Source organism: Onychostruthus taczanowskii, unplaced genomic scaffold (genome assembly GCF_017590055.1).
Source record: "Onychostruthus taczanowskii isolate IOZ18803 unplaced genomic scaffold, ASM1759005v1 scaffold10, whole genome shotgun sequence".
In the NCBI taxonomy this organism is placed as follows: Eukaryota; Metazoa; Chordata; class Aves; order Passeriformes; family Passeridae; genus Onychostruthus; species Onychostruthus taczanowskii.
In genome coordinates this window covers 16,105,215-16,123,314 of record NW_024496526.1, presented here as the reverse complement: position 1 = coordinate 16,123,314, position 18,100 = coordinate 16,105,215, and the positions used below count along the sequence as shown (strand labels likewise).

Below are 18,100 nucleotides of genomic sequence, written 5' to 3'. Positions count from 1 at the left end.
CGGCCCCGCTCGGGCGCGGCTGCGCGGCCACCGCGGGGCCTCCCCCCGCAGCAGCGGCCGGGATGCGCCCGAGCCGCGCCGAGCATCCGCCGGAGCCGCGCCTTCCACCGGCCCGGGACAGCTTCCACCGGCCCGGGACAGCTACCACCGGCCCGGGACAGCTTCCACTGCCCCGGGACACCTTCCACTGTCTAGGGACATGTTCAACAGCACCCGGGACACCCTCCACTGTTCCAGGGACCTTCCACCACCCAGGGACACCTTCCACTCTCCCAGGGACACATTCAACAGCACCAGGGACACCTTCCATTGACCCGGGACACCTTCCACTACTCCAGGGACCTTCCACCACCCAGGGACACCCTCCATTGCCCAGCAACACCTTCCACTGCCCAGGGACACCTTCCATTGCCCAGCAACACCTTCCACTCTCTCAGGGACACGTTCAACAGCACCCGGGATACCCTCCACTGTTCCAGGGACCTTCCACCACCCAGGGACACCTTCCACTGCCCAGGAACACCTTCCACTATCCATGGACATCCTCCACTGCTGAGGAACACCTTTCACTGCCCCAGGGACACCTTCAACTGCCCCAGGGACACCTTCCACTGTTCCAGGGACCTTCCACTGCCCCAGGAACACCTTCTACTCTCTCAGGACACCTTCCACTGCCCCAGGACACTTCCACTGCTCAGGGACCCCTTCCATTGTCCCAGGCTGCTCCAAGCCCCGTCCAACCTGGCCTGGGATATTTCCAGGGATCCAGGGGCATCCCGTGCCAGGGTCTCCCCACCCACACAGCGAAGGATTTCTTCCATCTATCTAAACTAAAATTTCCTCCAGTTCCTCTCCAGCTTGTTCCAGATGCTGGAAGCCTGCTGTGGGCTCTGCACACAACCTTCTCCCAACAACCTTCTCTTCTCCCAACAACCCTCTCCCCAGCATTCCCAGCCTGTGTCCATGGAAGGTGCTCCACTTTCCACACAGCTGCGTGTTGATCCTCTGGATTTACTCCAGCAGTGCCCCTCCCCAAGCTCAAAGCTGCCCTTGGCATCTCCCCTCAGTGTTTTTCTCCCTCTGCCTCTGACACAGGTGGATCTGTGGCCAGGTTAAAGGATATTTTTTCCTGGAATATCGCTCCATGTCTGTTCCTGGGAAGAGCAGCAGAAGCAGTGGTGCCTCTGGGCTTTGACCTTGCTCAGCTGACACGAAGTTTGTCACGATGCAGCCGGTGAATCAGCATCTGGGAAAAGCAGCCTGGAGCCTGCTCCTCCTCACCAGGGTGCTGTCCTCGTCCTCCTTCCCTAAAAATGCTCCTTCCTTACCTGCTAAAATCACCTGCAACTCTCCCTCCTGGCTCGTTTATTTCCCTGCACTCACATGATTCGAAACAGTCTGAAATACCACAGGAAGTCTCCTCCTCCTCCTCCATCAGCTTCTCCCGACAACAATCTCCTGCTTAAAGAAGAATCCAGACATCCATGATGCCTTCTGGGAAGCTGCAGAAGCTCCAGCAGCCCCTGGTCCTGGTTTCCACCAGAGTTTCATTCAATTACCCTCAGCTGTACTGTTAAGATGAGGGTGGACAATCCTGCAGCATTTTGATGGAAATCTCCCTTTTTTCCAGTCATTACCTGAGGTGGATGTGAGGAGCAGGCTGGCAACAAAGCCTCTCACACCCTTCCTAAAAGCAATTCCATGGGGGAGAGTTAGCAATGTGCAGCATGTGATAAGCCATTATTACATAATGGGATTTATTCCCCTGGATTACCAATTATCCCTTTTATTTCTCTTATGTTTCAAGCTTTTACCCTGAATAGCAAATTTGTTAGTCATGACAAGTAGGGGCTTAGTCATAAAAGACGAGTCTTTGGATGAATTAATCCTTATTTTCCTCCATTATGGAGTGCTCATTTTGGAGTGAGATAAGCAAAACTCGATTTTTCTATTAGAGCAGGTATAATCTGCCATCAGGAAGAATGCAGAGAACCATCTTTTCTCAGCAGCTTTGTCACAAACAACGTGACATTGTCTGGAGTGCAGACAATACTGAATTGTCACCCAGCTGCTGCTATTTTTACTACTTATTACCAGATTAGGTGAAGCATTCTGGTAGGAACATGGATTTTCAGGCAGATTTGGGAGTGATCAGCACCTCCCTGGGTCTGTGAGCTTCTCCCAGGCTGGGCTGGGTGCCTGAAGGTGGGATGGACAGTTTGGTGGGAATCTGCCTTATAAAAAACAATGAAAATACAGAAAAGCAGAGCTCAAATACTTCAATTGTTTTCACCTTCATTCATTTCTTCCACCTCTCAAACCATGTCATTTTTCAGCTGTGCACTTAGAAGAAATCCACTTAGATATACATTTTTCTGAGCTTACTTACACCTGAACATATGAAAATTGCCTTCCTACCAGCACCACAAAAAGAGAACCTGGATGTTATCTCCTTTTCCCACCTTCCCAGCTCTCCAGCTCCTCTCACCCTGGCAGATCAGATATGGTCTGACAGCAAGTTCTGATTTTTCCTGAAGAAATTCCCCAGCTGAACCAACCTCAGCTTAGTAAACACCCAAGATATCAGAATAATGAATATGAATAATAAAGGAATAACAAACCCACTCCTTGAGGACTAGGTGCTCATAAAGGAATGAGCAAATTCCATTTCTCTGCAGGGGAGCCAAGGTGTTGATGCTGCAGGAAAACCAGGGAGGGACAGGTGACAAAGCAGGACAAGGATTGTGACAGAGGTGATCCAGCAGAAATGGGGGTGATGCCTTGCCAAGGTTGCCCTGGAGCAGAGGCTGGGCAGAGTTCCAGAATAAAGCAGGGATTGATTCAAGGATCTCCTCCATGGATGCACCTTGGGCAGCACAAGAGCCCAGCCAGGGCTGCACCCAGGATGAACCCAAATGGTCCCAAAATGCACGAGCGCTCCCGGGGTCTCTCCCTGGGATCAGCTCTGCTCCATGTGCACATTGCAGTTCAGTGTCCAATTCCAGCTCAGCCCCTGCACTCCCATCCTGCTTGTTTTTCTCTCTGCAGCCCACGGGGTTTGTGCTCCTGGCCTGAGATTTGGATCATTTGTCCTTGGGGCCCAGCTGGAGCAGGAATTGTTTTGTGTCCCTGCTCTGTGCAGAGAGCTCAGCAAGCCTTAATGTGAAGCTCAGAACTGCACACTGAAGCAGCACAGAGTCTGAAACTCAGAAAAGCTGAACCTGAGGCATCAAGGGCACACTTCAGCATTACCATTGCTCCCTTTCACTGCTGCCAGGCTCCAGGAATGGGCTCTGGATTTGGGAGGGAGCCGCAGGAGGAAGCAGCAAGGTTGAATTTCTGCTGTGCTGAACAATTCCGTGCAAGGAGCAGCCAGCGGTGCTGGCCAGGGGCGGGAGCTGTCAGCAGGCAGAGCAGCGATAATGCACATCCCATTGATCCCGGTGCCTCAGCAGCGGCCAGGGGCAGGAAATTTGATATCTTGGTGTCATCGGTGCTCAGATGTGGCTCAGGGGAAAGGGGTGCTAAAGGATTTCTCCCAGGAGAGACCAAAAGGGTGGAATCCCCGTGACAGAATGCAATTTTAAATGTCATCCCGAGTTAATGTCCCACGGACACTGAGAGTGCACCAGGGAATGTTTGCAAAGGCAGAGCATGAAAGTGTTTAGCAGGAATAAAAATAAATAAAGGCAGGCTGGAGAACAGGCAGAAATGAGCTGGAAATTGCTGACGAGGCAGCCAGGAGGAACTGAGGGTCAGGAATTATGTGCTCTGCATCCCCAGGGATCACCAAAGGCATGAACACATACCCGCAGCTCAGGAGGGACTGGGCTACAGGAACAATTAGCCAGACAGGGGAAAAATTCCACAGCAAAATGAACAGGATCTGCAGCACCGACACTCTCAGGATGATTATCCCAGACCCAGCATCTCCTTGGACCAGGTAGGTGAGGATTTCTTTGGGATCAGGGCCACAGGGCTCCTTTCTCAGACCTCCACAGGAGTTTGGATGTGGAAATGGAGCACTGGCACTCCAAAGATACTCCATGAGAAAGTGCTTGGGGCTGTGCTGGCAGGGATTGTTTCTCATTTGCAAGACACTTCAATATATCCTTACTTTAAAAAATGTAAAGTACACACATAAATCTCAATCTCCATATAAATTATTCACGTTATGCACAGTCATATACTTCGTGTTAACCCACCCTAAAAAAATGGGTTTGCTCAAAATAAATAAATCGTTTTACCACTGTATAAAACAGCAAAATGTTTCAGGTCATTATTGAGTGCACAGAACATTTTTTCCAAGTTACCATCTTTACATTTGGGTTAATAAATCACCTAAATAAAAGGGTTGTAACTCGGAAAAAAAAAAAAACAACCCCTGTTGTCTTTATGTTACAGGAAGTTTTAAAGCAAGCATAAAAATACCGAATGGGCAGGAAAGCACTAAAAACACCCAATCCCAAAGCACAGAGGCTCCATGGAGATGCAGAAAGAGTTAAGGAACATCGCAGGCAGCTGATGCCATCTTCTGGTGTCACTTACAGCGCTGATTTAAACGCCCCTGCGCCGAGTCGGGTTGGATCGGCATCAGGAGGAGGGAGCGCTGCTGTTTGCGGTGCCCTTTCCCCAGGGCAGGATTCGGGATCGGGATCGGGATCAGGATCAGCATCAGGAGGAGGGAGCGCTGCCGTTTGCGGTGCCCTTTCCCCAGGGCAGGATTCGGGATCGGGATCGGGATCAGCATCAGGATCAGGATGAGGAGAGCGTTGCTGTTTTTGTGTCCTTTCCCCAGGGCAGGGATCAGGAGGAGGGGAACACTGCTGGTTTCGGGGTCCTTTTCCCCCAGGGCAGGATTCAGGATCAGCATCAGGGAAGCGCTGCTGTTTGCGGTGTCCTTTCCCCCAGGGCAGGATTCGGGATCGGGATCAAGAGAAAGGGAGTGCGCTGTTTTTGCATCCTTTCCCTAGGGCAGGGATCAGGAGGAGGGGAACACTGCTGGTTTCGGGGTCCTTTTCCCCCAGGGCAGGATTCAGGATCAGGAACAGGAGGGAGCGCTGCTGATTTCGGTGTGCTTTCCCCCAGGAGAGGGTTCAGGATCAGGATCAGAATCAGGAGAAGGGAGCGCTGCTGGTTTTGGTGTCTTTTCTCCCAGGGCAGGATTCAGGATCAGCATCAGGAGGAGGGAGCGCTGCTGTTTGTGGTGTCCTTTCTCCAGGGCAGGATTCAGGATCAGGGAAGCGCTGCTGTTTGCCGTGTCCTTTCTCCAGGGCAGGATTCAGGATCAGGATCAGGGAGCACTGCTGTTTGTGGGGTCCTTTCCTCCAGAGCAGGGTTCTGGCTCAGAATCAGGAGGAGGGAGCGCTGCTGATTTCGGTGTGATTTCCTCCAGGACAGAATTCAGGATCAGCATCAGCATCAGGTGGAGGAAAACGCTGCTGTTTTCGGGGTCCTTTCCCACAGGGCAGAGATCAGAATCAGGAGAAGGGAGCGCTGCTGGTTTCGGTGTCTTTTCCCCCAGGGCAGGATTCAGGATCAACATCAGGAACAGGGAGCGCTGCCGTTTGCGGTGTCCTTTTTCCAGGGCAGGATTCAGGATCAGCATCAGGGAAGCCCTGCTGTTTGCCGTGTCCTTTCTCCAGGGCAGGATTCACGATCAGGATCAGGGAGCATGTTTGCGGTGTCCTTTCCCCAGGGCAGCGCTCAGTGGGTGCGGGTGTCACCATCGAGTCAGGAACGGGAAGAAAGGCGACACACTCCATGGATTTTCAGAAGGCATAAAAGCTTACTTTATCACAATCTCCCCATGTTTATAACCAACATCGTTCACGCAGAACCTGACCGGTCCTTAATGACACCTGTCACCCACTGGTTAATTAGGAAACCGCCCTTTGGTAAACACCTTATTGTGAGAAACAACTGCTCAAAACACCAGCTGCAGATTGTTTTCCATTCTTGCTCTCAGCCTTCCCAAACTCCCCCGAGCAATCCCTGGGAAAGTTTCCTTGGCTTTCTCTCTCTGACCGGGCTGTCGGTATCCACAGGCGGGGATGCGGGAGCGCCACCGGAGCGTTCCCAGCCAGCACTGCTGCCACCAGCCCGGCCCCGGCGAGTGCCAGCAGAGGGGACACGGCAGCTCCTGCTGTGCCACAGACGAGCCCGAGGCGCTGCCGAGCTTTGGGAAGCGCAGCTGGGCACTCGCTGCTCTCTGCTCCCTCCCCGGGGATCCGCACTCCCGTCGCGGTGATTTGTACTGACATGCCCAAAGTGACACCACCGTGCGCAGGGATGCGGCGGGGGGACACACAGGTGTGGCCTCCCACCAGATAAATCAGCGTGAATCTTTTTAGCTGTTACAAATTGTCTGTAATCTGCCCCAGTTACTGCCCCCCTCCTCCCCTTTGCTCCTTGCCGTGATCCTTCTCCATCATCCTCCCTGGGTAATTCCACTTGTGTTAAACCAGAGTGCTGTGGATTGCAGGCAGGCTGGAATAAACAGATTTTACTATTCTTAGTCGTAGAAACAGTCCTAACTTCAGGAAATTTGTCAGGCAGGGAGGGTGAGGAGGAGCTGGGATGGAATTCCCAGAGCAGCTGTGGCTGCCCCTGGATCCCTGGAATGTCCAAGGCCAGGGTGGATGGGGCCTGGAGCAGCCTGGGATAGTGGGAGGTGTCCCTGTCTGTAAGCACAGGCAACTTTTAAGGTCCCTTTCAACATAAACCATTCTGGGATCCAGGGATTCCAAAAATGATTGAGGTTACCTTATTCCCTGTCAGTTTCAGATTTTAGTCCTATTCAACCTACATTAATTTATTTATTTTAACTGGAGATACTAAGTTATAAACCAGACTGATTAACTGAGTTAAATTCATAGCAAAATATAACTTACATGTGTGCTCATTAACTTTTTGAGATTAAACCATAAAAGAAAAGCCTCTAAAGGACACAGTGATTGCATTTAGAGATGGAGCAGGTGACTGACAGCAAGTCACTGAGAAAACAGGGAATGTAACCTGAAACTCCTTTCCTCCTGGAAAGCACTTCAGGAGCAAATGTTCTGTTCAGTTCTCACATCAGGGAATGACATTTTGACATTTTTGTCACTGCAGCAGGATGGCACAACTCAAGCAGAGCAGGGGTCTCCACATGCCCCCACTGCTGCTGGGTCCTGCAAGGAACACATCCAATGTTTCCTGCACAACTGGCTGCTTGGATCAGCAGTAATTATCTCCCATGTTCCTCTGTTCAGATGGAAACACTTGGATCTTCACAGCTCTCCCAACTTACTCAGGAAAACATCCCCCTCCCTCATCTCCCTTCTTTCCCAAGCAGCACTTTGTTTGCTTTAATTTACCAAGGTTATTCCCAGTCTTTCCAATTAAAGTGTGAATGTTGCAAAACCTCAAAGTAGCAGAAACATGGAAGTGAGCTTTGAAACTGTTTCTCTGCAAGCAAATCCAGGGAGCCTGTTGGGATAACAAACACACACCAAAACTCCAGCCAATCCATAAATAAATATAAATCTTGTTAGAGAAAGAACCAGCATTTCCTAGTTCCTGACATTTAAAACTCTGCACATGAAGTCCAGCATAAATTGCTTTGATAAGCCAGGATTCCACAATCTTACCTGAAAGATATTCCCAATACACAACAGAACAGAAATCCCTATTCCAATCCCGCTGCAGAGACGCACAAATCAGGGAATTCAAACTGAACATCATATCCTCAACACGTTCAAAGGGCACAAAACCACTCCAGTCAGTGGCAATCCCAGCTGGACAAAGGATTTTGTAGCATTAATCCCTCCCCTTTCTCTTTTTCTTCTTTTTAATGAAGATTTCCACGGCCTGCAGCATCATCCACCACTCCTCCCCTTTTCCTGCACTTGAGGCACACAGAAACCCTGCAAGGACTGCTCCAGTTCTGCTTCACAGAAGGTTTCATCACCACTAATCCTTTAAATGAAAGCCATTCCACAGCTGGCACTTACCATCAGAGCCTTGGGAGTTTATGGAATCCTCCTCTGCACCTCACATTTTCCCAGAATCCATTAAAAGTCCAGCTAAAGGTTTTTTAAGTAATTAGATGAGGATTAGACTACACGAAATCAGAGATACACAGCAATCTCAGGGACATCTTCTGGCCAATTTTCCCTGAAAATGATCCACTGAAAATGATCTTTGTAGCGAGAAGAGGCCATGCTAAGTGTACAGCTTTCAATCTGCAGAGGAAATTACTTCCCATTTTCATTAAGGCTCCAAAGGGTTTTGGGGACGGAAGTGAAGCAAGGTTATTCCTAGATATCAAGGAGAATTTTTTTTCTTTTACAGACTCAGATTCTCAACAATTCTTAAAAAAAAAATTAATTTATACCTCAGACCATCAGCCATTCCCTGAAATGAGCCCAGCTCTATAGAAAGCTTGGAAAGATCAGATAAAGTGGAGTTTTCAGGGAGCAGCAATCCCAGTGAAGTCACAGGTGCCCCCCAGAGCTGCCACCACCCCTCACCTGACCAAAGCAGTGTCTTGGGTTCCTCTGGAATAATCTGGAATAAGTTCCAACTGGAATAATCTATCCTCACCTCTCCCTGCAGACATCATATGAAATAAAAATAGAGCATTAGTTAAGCAAAAACCAGGTAATTTTAGCAATCTGAGTTTGTGATGAGCTCCCAGGATTTAAAGCCCTGCAAGTGTTTTTAGCTGCCAGGACTCTTAACTCACGCAACGTAAAACAAAACAGGTTTGAACACAGCTTGGATTAAAAGTAGTTCTTTATATAGAAAGCTAAGATGGAAAATATACTGACTGCATGACACAGGCAAGATTTTCCTGGGAAGGTGAGTCTGGACTAAACATCATCTCCAGGTTCCTTCCAACCTCAGCGATCCTGGGATTTGCAATACAGAAACACCCAAACATGGAGAAGAAAACAGCAGAAATTCACCCCATTTCTCTGGCAGGGCAAGAAACTCCCATTCCCCATTTCCCCAAGTCTCAGATCCCATCCCATCACCTGCAAGCTTCTGGAAATAAGTGCATATGCTGGGATCAAAGGATCAGAGTCCCTGCTTGCACACTGTGAAATAACCACATATGCACCATGGCCAGGTTTTGATATGTATTTTTATTTCCCTGCAGTTTTCACTTATCAAGAACAAGTAACAGGGAAAGTTGTCTGAACTAGTGCATAAACAAACATTCGGAAACACCACTACACGTATCTAATGTACAAGAACCGTATAAAAAAAGTCACTAAAACACTACACTACGAAGGTGTCCAACGCTTACAGTCAGACTTTTTCCAACCCGTTACTTGCCTTGTAGCCACAGGAAAACTCTCCAAAATTGAAAAGACAATCTTGCCACAACCCTCCCTCCCCCCCCACCCCCCCACCACCTGGGATGGCTCGATAGCTAGACATCCAATAATGAATTATTGCAATGATATAGAATGCAATACATACCTGGTAAAATATCCTTTAATGTGGTGTGGTACAGTTTGAAAGCCGGTTAAAATACGCAGTCTTCGGATAAAATGGCATCAAGGTGAAAATTTTCTCAGATCTGCACATTTGGACATGTGCCAGATGCATAATTTTCCTAGTCAGTTTTTTTTTTTTTCCTCTCCTGTGTAATTATTTTTTATAAACTGGTATTATAAATAGAAATATACATTCAAAATATATGGAAAAGTGAGTTACTACATTAAATTTGCATGTATCGATCCATCCCTTTCCCCTGCACAGTAATAGAAAATACTATTTTGCCTTGAACTTCATATTTGACAGTGAAATGCCACTAAAGTATTTACCAAAAAGTCCATCTAGTCAAATTGTGAAACAAAATGAACCAAGTGAAAACTTTACATTTCCTTTAGAAAAAAATTACAAGAATTTTGTTTCCTAGCTATGAATCTTTAACTTTTTTTTTTAGACACAAAGTTGCATTTATTTGTACAAGATACAAAATGTAAACATGGCAAAATAAATAGTTTAAACAAGTGATGCAGGATCCCATGTCATGCTCATGATCCCATTAAAGAATTATTTTTTAATCCATTCAGTTGCAAATTCAAGTGCAAAAGCATGATGATGAATATCTACTATTCAAGTAACAGAAATAATATTGATGATACAAATAAACTATTTTACAAGGTAGTGATTTTCCCAATTTTACAAAATTTACATTATATATCGACTTAATACACGATATAACGGGAGTCCATTCGGGTCTGTGTGAGTTCTGTGATCCACAGAGCGCTGTGTTTGCATTCAGCTGGAACAGAAGGAGCACACCAGGACCCAGCTGGGGACAGTTTGGAGGTTATGTCACTTCCATGGCCACTGTGGTCTCTGCGATGCCGTTCAAGCCCAGGCGCTCTGGTTCATGGTTCTCTCTGCAAGGCAAGGAGGATCCCACAGTCAGAAGAGATCCTCACACCTTTTACTCATTGCTTTTGTATTTTCACACAGCTGTTAGCTGGGCCAGGCAGGAACCTTAACACACACACACTGCACACTTTGTTTGGAAGTAAATACTGGCATTCAACAACTGCTCTTATTCAACAGTGCAGTCCCTTCTGTGAGATTATTGCATTTAACTGTCCACTGCCGGCCTAAATTATGGATTAAATCCCTAAAAGCTCCTCTGAAGGAACAAAGTCAAGATATAACTCAGCATCAGTTATTCTTTTAATGCACCAAGTGTTGTAATTCCCTGCCCATTCTGCTTTAGCACTAATTTTTCACTCGTTTACTAATACTCATTTTTTACTTTTCCAATTCACAAACATGACTTTGTTTTTTGAAACACCATATAATCCAGGAGAGACTTCAAACAAAGCCCAAATATTGCCATTTTCAGAACAATTTGCCAGTTGCAAAGTTCCCGCCACTCTTGTGAAACATCATCTAAGTATCCTGAAATAACAGTGCTCTGTTCAGTGAGAATAAATACCTTCATGGTTGGACTTGATGATCTTAAAGGTCTTTTAAAGCCTAAGCAATTATGAATTATGATTTTATACAGGCTGTCAATTTTCTGGCTTGTGTTTTACATAAATATAACATATATCCAACATTTAAATAAAAAATACCTGTGCTAGCCTGTACCTTACAATATAGCTACACAAAGAGGGAACATGAGAATTTGACAGACCCTACCTGAAAATGCTGCATGAGAAGGTACAAATGAAATGGTTAAAATTCAAACACAGTAGAAGCTGACCAAAAGTACAGGTGCAAAAAGGCAGGGCAGGTTATTTGAGGGGTTAATTTGCAAAATCAGCCCTTGTGGCTTGCCATGGCCATGCTGAAGGTGCTGAGAAGCCTCTCAGAGGTGGAAGATTCCCTCCAGTGCAGAGCTGGGCATGACCATGGAGAGGACACAGGCTGAAGCTGCACCAGGGGAGGGTCAGATGGGACATCAGGAAGGATTTCCCCATGGAAAGGGCTGTCAAGCACTGGAACTGCCCAGGGAGGTGAGGGAGGCACTGCTGAGGTGGCACACAGTGCTCTGCCCTGATGAGGTGAGCGCGAGTCCCGCCTTGGACTCCGACTTCGGTGATTCCAACCCAAACACTTCCATGATTCCAAACACCAACGGGAGCTGCCGCTGCCCTGTCCCCACTCACCTTGCTATACTGCTGATGGCACTGCTGGGAGTTACCTTTGGCACTCTGTCCATGCTGGCAGCAACTGTGGCAAGTTTTAAGGCTGTTGGCGAGGGCGCTGAAGTCCGTGTATTGATATGAACATTGACTGGAGACACAACACTGACGTTGTTGAGGTGCACGGCGCTGGGCAGGCAGGAATTGTTCATGGGGAGAGGCTGAGGGCTGCTCGTGCACAAGGCTGGGATTAAGTGGTTTGTGGTGCTGTGGCCAACTGTCCTTACGAGCTGTACAGTTGAGATCCCTGGGCTGGATGATAAAGCCATGTTGGTGGAGTACAAAGTTCTGGAGGTTCCTGTTATGCAGAATAAATGGTGGGTGTTAAAAAGGTGACATTTCTTAGATGAAAAGCCAAAGATGAACCTCAAGGGCAATGCTTTGAGTGTGTAAGTCATTGATGTCCATGCTTTACAGATTCACAAAATGGTAAAAGTCAGAAGTGGCAGCATGGCACACTGCCATTGATGCTTCAGGATTTAGCTTTTATATTTTTCAGATCCTGTACTGCTTTAGGGTATAACTCTAAAACTCCACAGCCTGTCAGCTGCTGTTCTCCTCTTTTATTCAGACAATCCCTCTAGGCCTGAAACTCAGACACCTCACTGTCTCAGGCCCCAGAAAGTGTAAACAAAAGTGAGTTGGGGGGGAGCAAACTGGGGGCATGTGACTTCATTACCTGAAAATGTAATTGGAGGATTAACCCCTGATATGTAAATGGACCAAACTTATAATTATCTGAAACACTCGTGCCCATCGCCCATTTTGGGTGTAACCTCTTGGAGGCTTCTGACTGCCCAAGGTGCATCTCCTGAAGGCCTTTAATAAATACCCACTTGGATTCTCTTCATCTTGTCTAGCCTCTGTTCCAGGTAGCCACTCCAAGGCATCACCATGTGCCCATCTTCCACCCTCAAAGCTGGGCCCTCTTGGATGTGAGCTCAGAGAATTACAGATCTGTCTCTCTCATTCCTGGAACTGCTCCAGCTTATTGATTTTATTCAGTCGTGTTTTTTCTCCCTCTATTCATTTCATATTATCATTAACCCAGCCTGGCAGAAGGTCTATAAAACTAATCACATCATTAGCTGCTAAAACAACAAATTACTTTAAAAGCCTCTTCTTTGTCTTGGCAGCCCAAATCCCATTTGCCTCTTGGCACTGTGGAGATGGCACCAGCACAAGCAGCACCACAGGAGGGTGGGAGGGGGCACTGAGTGCCCATGGCTGCACCTTTTGGGACAAATCCTAAATGCAGTGAAACTTGAGGCTAACTGTGATGTCAGAAGAATTGCCAGTAAAGGTTGGTTAGTACACTTTTGGCTGAATATACAAGTGAGGTAACAACCAAATAATGAATCAACTTCTCCATTTCCTTCTCTAAGTTCTTTGATGTTTTGAGCAGTTGATTTATTCTTTCATTACACACTCGCACTGCTTTTAAAATGCTGTCATTTAGACTATTGATTTGAACAGATTATTAAAAGATAAAGACTACCAAAGGAAAAGCAAAAATGCTCTTCCAAGGTAAAGAGCACTTGGTGGTTTTATATCCATTTTAACAACATCTATTGGACAAGGCTCTCAGGCACAGCCAAGGTAAAGAGCACTTGGTGGTTTTATATCCATTTTAACAACATTTATTGGACAAGGCTCTCAGGCACAGGGTGGGATTCTTGGGGTTGTCCTGTACAGGGCAAGGAGTTGGCCTTTGGTCATCCTTGTGGGATCTTCCAACTCAGGATATTCCATAATTCAATCCCTACTCCAAAGTACTTCAGAGAACAATTCTTAAAACAATCACAACTAAGAGATTCGATTTACTTTGTTGTTATTCCCTAATGTTTCAGAAATCAGCAATAAGATCAGTTGATAATTAAGAGCAGCTGACACTCTCAGCTCATTCCAGGCCAGGATTTTCAAGGGCTCCTCACCTGAAGGCTGGACAACACCGTTGATATTGCTGTGGCTGGTGTTCTGCTCCTTGGTTCCCTCGCTGCGCCCGGGGCCCGGGGCACTGACCACTGCAGAGGCAGCAAAGTGGGCACTGGCTGAATCCAGGGTTTTGGACATGCAGTCAGAGGTGCTGGAGCCCTGCAGGAAGAGGAAAAGGTGGTTCTCAATCATGCAAGTACAAAAGGAAATATGCCTTAGGATTGCTACAGTGCACAAGTAAAGCAAATAAATAAATACAGCTTCGACGCGTGACCTAATGCACCACAACATGGAATATTTCTGTGTCACCAGAGTGATGGGAAGATGGAAATCAGTGTCCAAATGAGGGTTAAACAAGTGCTGCCCAAAGCAGCCAGGCCAGATCTCAGCACAACAAAGCACTTCTGCTGTGTGTTGTTCAGCCTGGAGAAGGGAAGGCTCCAGGCAGAGCTCAGGGCCGCTGGCAGGGCCTGAAGGGGCTCCAGGAGAGCTGCAGAGGGACTGGGGACAAGGCATGGAGGGACAGGAGCCAGGGAATGGCTCCCACTGCCAGAGGGCAGGGATGGGTGGGAGATTGGGAACTGGGAATTCCTGGCTGGGCTGGAATTCCCAGAGCAGCTGGGGCTGCCCCTGGATCCCTGAAGTGTCCAAGGCCAGGCTGGACAGGGCTTGGAGCAGCCTGGGACAGTGAGAGAGTCCCTGGGAGAACTGGACAGGCTTTAAGGTCCCTTCCAACCCAAACCACAGAGGATTCCCTATGTTTGGAGACATTTCCTCTAAGAAAACAACCCTATCTTAAACCTTCTCCGTTCTGTCTCCAGGCAGCTCAAATCTCAGGATGTTCAGGATTTGCAGTACCTCCATCCTGTGACTTGTGCCACAGCAAAACTGCCCAGCACATTCTGGAATCCCACTGTTAGTCCAGTTCCTACTGGAAAGACTCACCATTCTTACTGGAAGGAACATTAATTCTGCAATTTCAATTTATATCAACTAAGAAAATGACTTTGCACAGAAGCTTGAAGTGTTTTAAAGATCCAAAATTCATTTGTTTTGTTTAAATATTTTGGCATAGTTTCTTTACACTTACAAAAAATGTCATCAGTATCTGCCAACACAGAATCCCTGATTAATTGAAGCAGAAAACACTGAGGGGAAGGGACAACCAGCATAAGCAATTAGATATAAAATGCTCAAAGTAATATATATTTTCCTAGTAATAGACAACAGCAACAGCTTTTATACTTTATTGGGAAGCAGCTAACAGAAAACTAAGTGCAATGGAAAAACATTTTTCCCTTGCAAGGGATTTCAGAGGAAAAATGGGATTCCTTTAGAAGCCAGAAGATACAAATATGCAAAGCTCTCTTTTTCCTCTCAGAGGCACCAATTTTTAGTGCTCACTGAGTATCTGTTCATAACAGAACACATTACCTCAGAAGGTAATTTTAATAAAGTCTCTTCAGAGCACTTACAGACAGGAAGGCAAAACCAGTGAAAACAGGAAAAGTTGAGAGCACACATTGACATTTTTACACTGATAACTCTGTGGATGCAGGTAACACACTCAGCTACAAAGTCTCTTCCTCAACTTGCAAAACGCAGCCAACTTGTTAAAAAACCCCCGAGCAAAGTGTTTTATAAATTCCCTCTAAAACATCCCACACTTGCTGGGGTGTCCCATTTGGCTGGTGAGAGATGAGCAGCACTGTGAACAACAGGAACACGCAGGGTGGGAGCAGTACCTGTGCTTTCAGATGGGTCTGTTGGGAGGAATGCTGAGATTGCTGCTTCTGCTGCAGCTGGGCCAGCTGCTGCCTCTGCATCTGCACTAACTGCTGTTGGTGTGTCTGGAACTGCTCCTCTGTGATGCCCCCTGTGACTACGGGAAAGAAAGGAGCCACAGTTACACAAAGCACACGTGGGAAAGGCAAGAGTGCAGCTAAGGTGGGTGAGCATGACAGAAATCATGTCAGATGCACCAAAATCTTCACAGATTATGTAAAGGAAAGGTCAAGCTGTGTGTGTTTGTTGTGTTCTTTCATGGAATTAATTTGTAACAAAAGAATTCAGAGCTTTCCTTGCTTTTAAGCAGTTTTTATCTTTGGTGGTTTTATCCCCAGTAGCTTTAGGCAAAAGCTCAAGAGAAGTTGGCTTTCAGGAAAGAAGCACAGCCTAAAAATCAGAGCTGAGGACAAAGTACCCTGGGCTGGGCTGAATGTCTTCTCTCCCAGTGAACACTGGCAGAGGATTTCTGGACAATTTCCCTTCCCACAGCCCCTGCTGTCCCTTTGCCAACAGCAGAAAGGACTCTGAGGGAAGCACATGTCTGGCATGGGGCATTTTCTCTGCCAATTATTGTTTTAAATGCACTAAGAGTTTAGGGGTGCCACAGTAAGTTTATTTTTGAGAACCAGGTTAATGCCACCCCAGTGATCTCCCAGGGCCAACATATGAAGGGAATGAAGTTAGAAAAGTTGGTTTTAATATTCTCCCCCTGGAGAATCTGCACACTTGGTAAACTGAAAATACTGACAGGGGTTTGATGCTAAAACCTGAGCTGTGTGCAGTTAACCCAAGAGCTGAGTTCTCTGGGGAGCAAGTGAAGAGAGAACTCACTTCTCAAAGATTCCCATGAATACATTTCAACACTTCATCCTCAACTCTGTTTTTGCAGGATTGAAGCTGTGCTGCACCTCAAACACCTGGATTCTCAGGAATACCCTCCTATCCAGGGACACTGAGCTAACATTAAAACAGAGTTTTATCCATCTTGCAGGGTTTGGTTCTTCCATTTACCACTTTTAGTACTCAGGGTTCTCCTGAAATTCCATTGGGAAAAAATACCAGAATTAAGACTGCTTAGAAATTAGAACTGAAACCTCTTCTTTACTGCTACATTATTAAAGCAGGTTTCAACCATATTAGGAGAGCACTTAAAAGTCCAATTATTTTAAAATCACTCCTCTTAAACTCTAGCAGTACTATAATTTCCAACTTAAGTTTATTTTGCATTTAGCTTTACTTTGTTCCTCTTGCAGATTGCTACCTAGAATTTAATTCCAAGTTAAATCAGCTCAACCTGCTACATTCCCTCACAAAACACATGGCATTGCTGAAGGCACCACGGCCAAGAACAGCATTATGGAATATTACATACATTTCTATTTTTAAGTTCTGAGGTAACAAGTCCCAGAAATGTGTTTTGTTTTACAGAAAGCTGTTTAAGAACAAGGTGAGATTTCATGTTTTCATTCTCCTTTCCTTCCCAGTTTTGTCACAGACCACAAAGTCATGGAATACTCTATTACAGGACACAGGGAAGGTAATCCAGAATTCAATATTCCCTTGCTCTGCCTGTATGTGCCTGAATTTCAGGTATTTATCCAGTGGCCAAGCTGTTCACCTTGTTATAAACCAGCAGAGGTTCATTAGCACATTAAATATCATTTACTTCTGCTCAGTCAAACACCTGGAGGGTCCTGGAGTAAAAAAGAGCAAACTTTGACCATGTCCCAAGGCAGAGCTCTGAGCAGGGTCAAGAGCTCTGCAGCTTCAGGGGGTTTGTAATTTATCAGAGCCTGCCTGGGCTGAAAAACTGCACCACAAAAGGGGAAGAAAGTCACTTCAGCTTTCACTTCCAGGCTCCTCTCTCCTTGGAAGGTTTGGATTATGTCACTTCTCTCAGGACCTGAAGGCTTTAACCAAAGATCATCCTTTGCAGGCTGCCCCAAAAGTGACATTGCTTTAATTACTCCTAAGTGCTATTTAAGGCTGAGAAAAAAAAAATACCTCTAAAAAAGTAAAATTTTGTTCCACAAACAAAACCCTTCAGCTGGGAATAGCACCATGTGCAGTTGACCTCTCTCTAGGGATAACCCTTTTCCCATTTATACTCTTATAACATAAGCAAGAGTAATTCAGCTCCAAAAATTGGTTCTTGGTTCATGCACTCATTAGGTATTTTGAAGAAAAGTCTAGTCCCAGGCTTTCCAATTAAAAAGTTTCTGTCTGTACAATGCATTTGAGCAAATACCAGAGCTGCTTTACTAATACAGGGAAAAATACAACACAGAGGTATTTTTAAATATTCTTGTGTACCAAAAACCAAAGGAACTCCCCAGTTCTCTCTAAAACAAAATAATAAAAAATTAAAAATAATCATTTTAAGTACTGCCACCGTTTCCTCTGGAGAGAATACAAAATCAGGTGTGAAATTAACTGACTTCAACAATCACTTCCCAAAGAGAATGACTCCAATAAATGCAGTGACAATGCCTGTGCTCATTTAATGCACAACCAGACTCTGACCAGCCCTTTAAAAATTTATTCCCTATTTACTAGTGAGAAAATCCATCAGCAGAGCCTCTTGCTGGTTCAGTTATTTAGGGAAGAATTCTGTTGTCTATTGTGTCTGATCCTGTTCCAGAATTGCAGGATCTGGTTTGTAATTTAAATCTGTGACAAAAAAGGTCCTCCCCAGCCATAAA

The 18,100-nt window shown here is 46.1% G+C and overlaps 1 protein-coding gene across 1 annotated transcript in view; it reads right to left on the bottom strand.

The window, feature by feature from the left end:
* Nucleotides 1-9,112: 9,112 nt before the first annotated feature.
* The window catches only part of EPC2 (enhancer of polycomb homolog 2), a 35,396-nt gene continuing 26,408 nt past the window's right edge, over nucleotides 9,113-18,100 (bottom strand). Inside the window, exons 11-14 of the mRNA XM_041408224.1 lie at nucleotides 15,356-15,492; nucleotides 13,610-13,769; nucleotides 11,640-11,973; nucleotides 9,113-10,403 (exon numbers count right to left, since the gene is read on the bottom strand). Coding sequence (XP_041264158.1) covers nucleotides 10,331-10,403; nucleotides 11,640-11,973; nucleotides 13,610-13,769; nucleotides 15,356-15,492 — 704 coding nt within the window. The 3' untranslated portion in view covers nucleotides 9,113-10,330. The remainder of the gene's footprint in view (nucleotides 10,404-11,639; nucleotides 11,974-13,609; nucleotides 13,770-15,355; nucleotides 15,493-18,100) is intronic.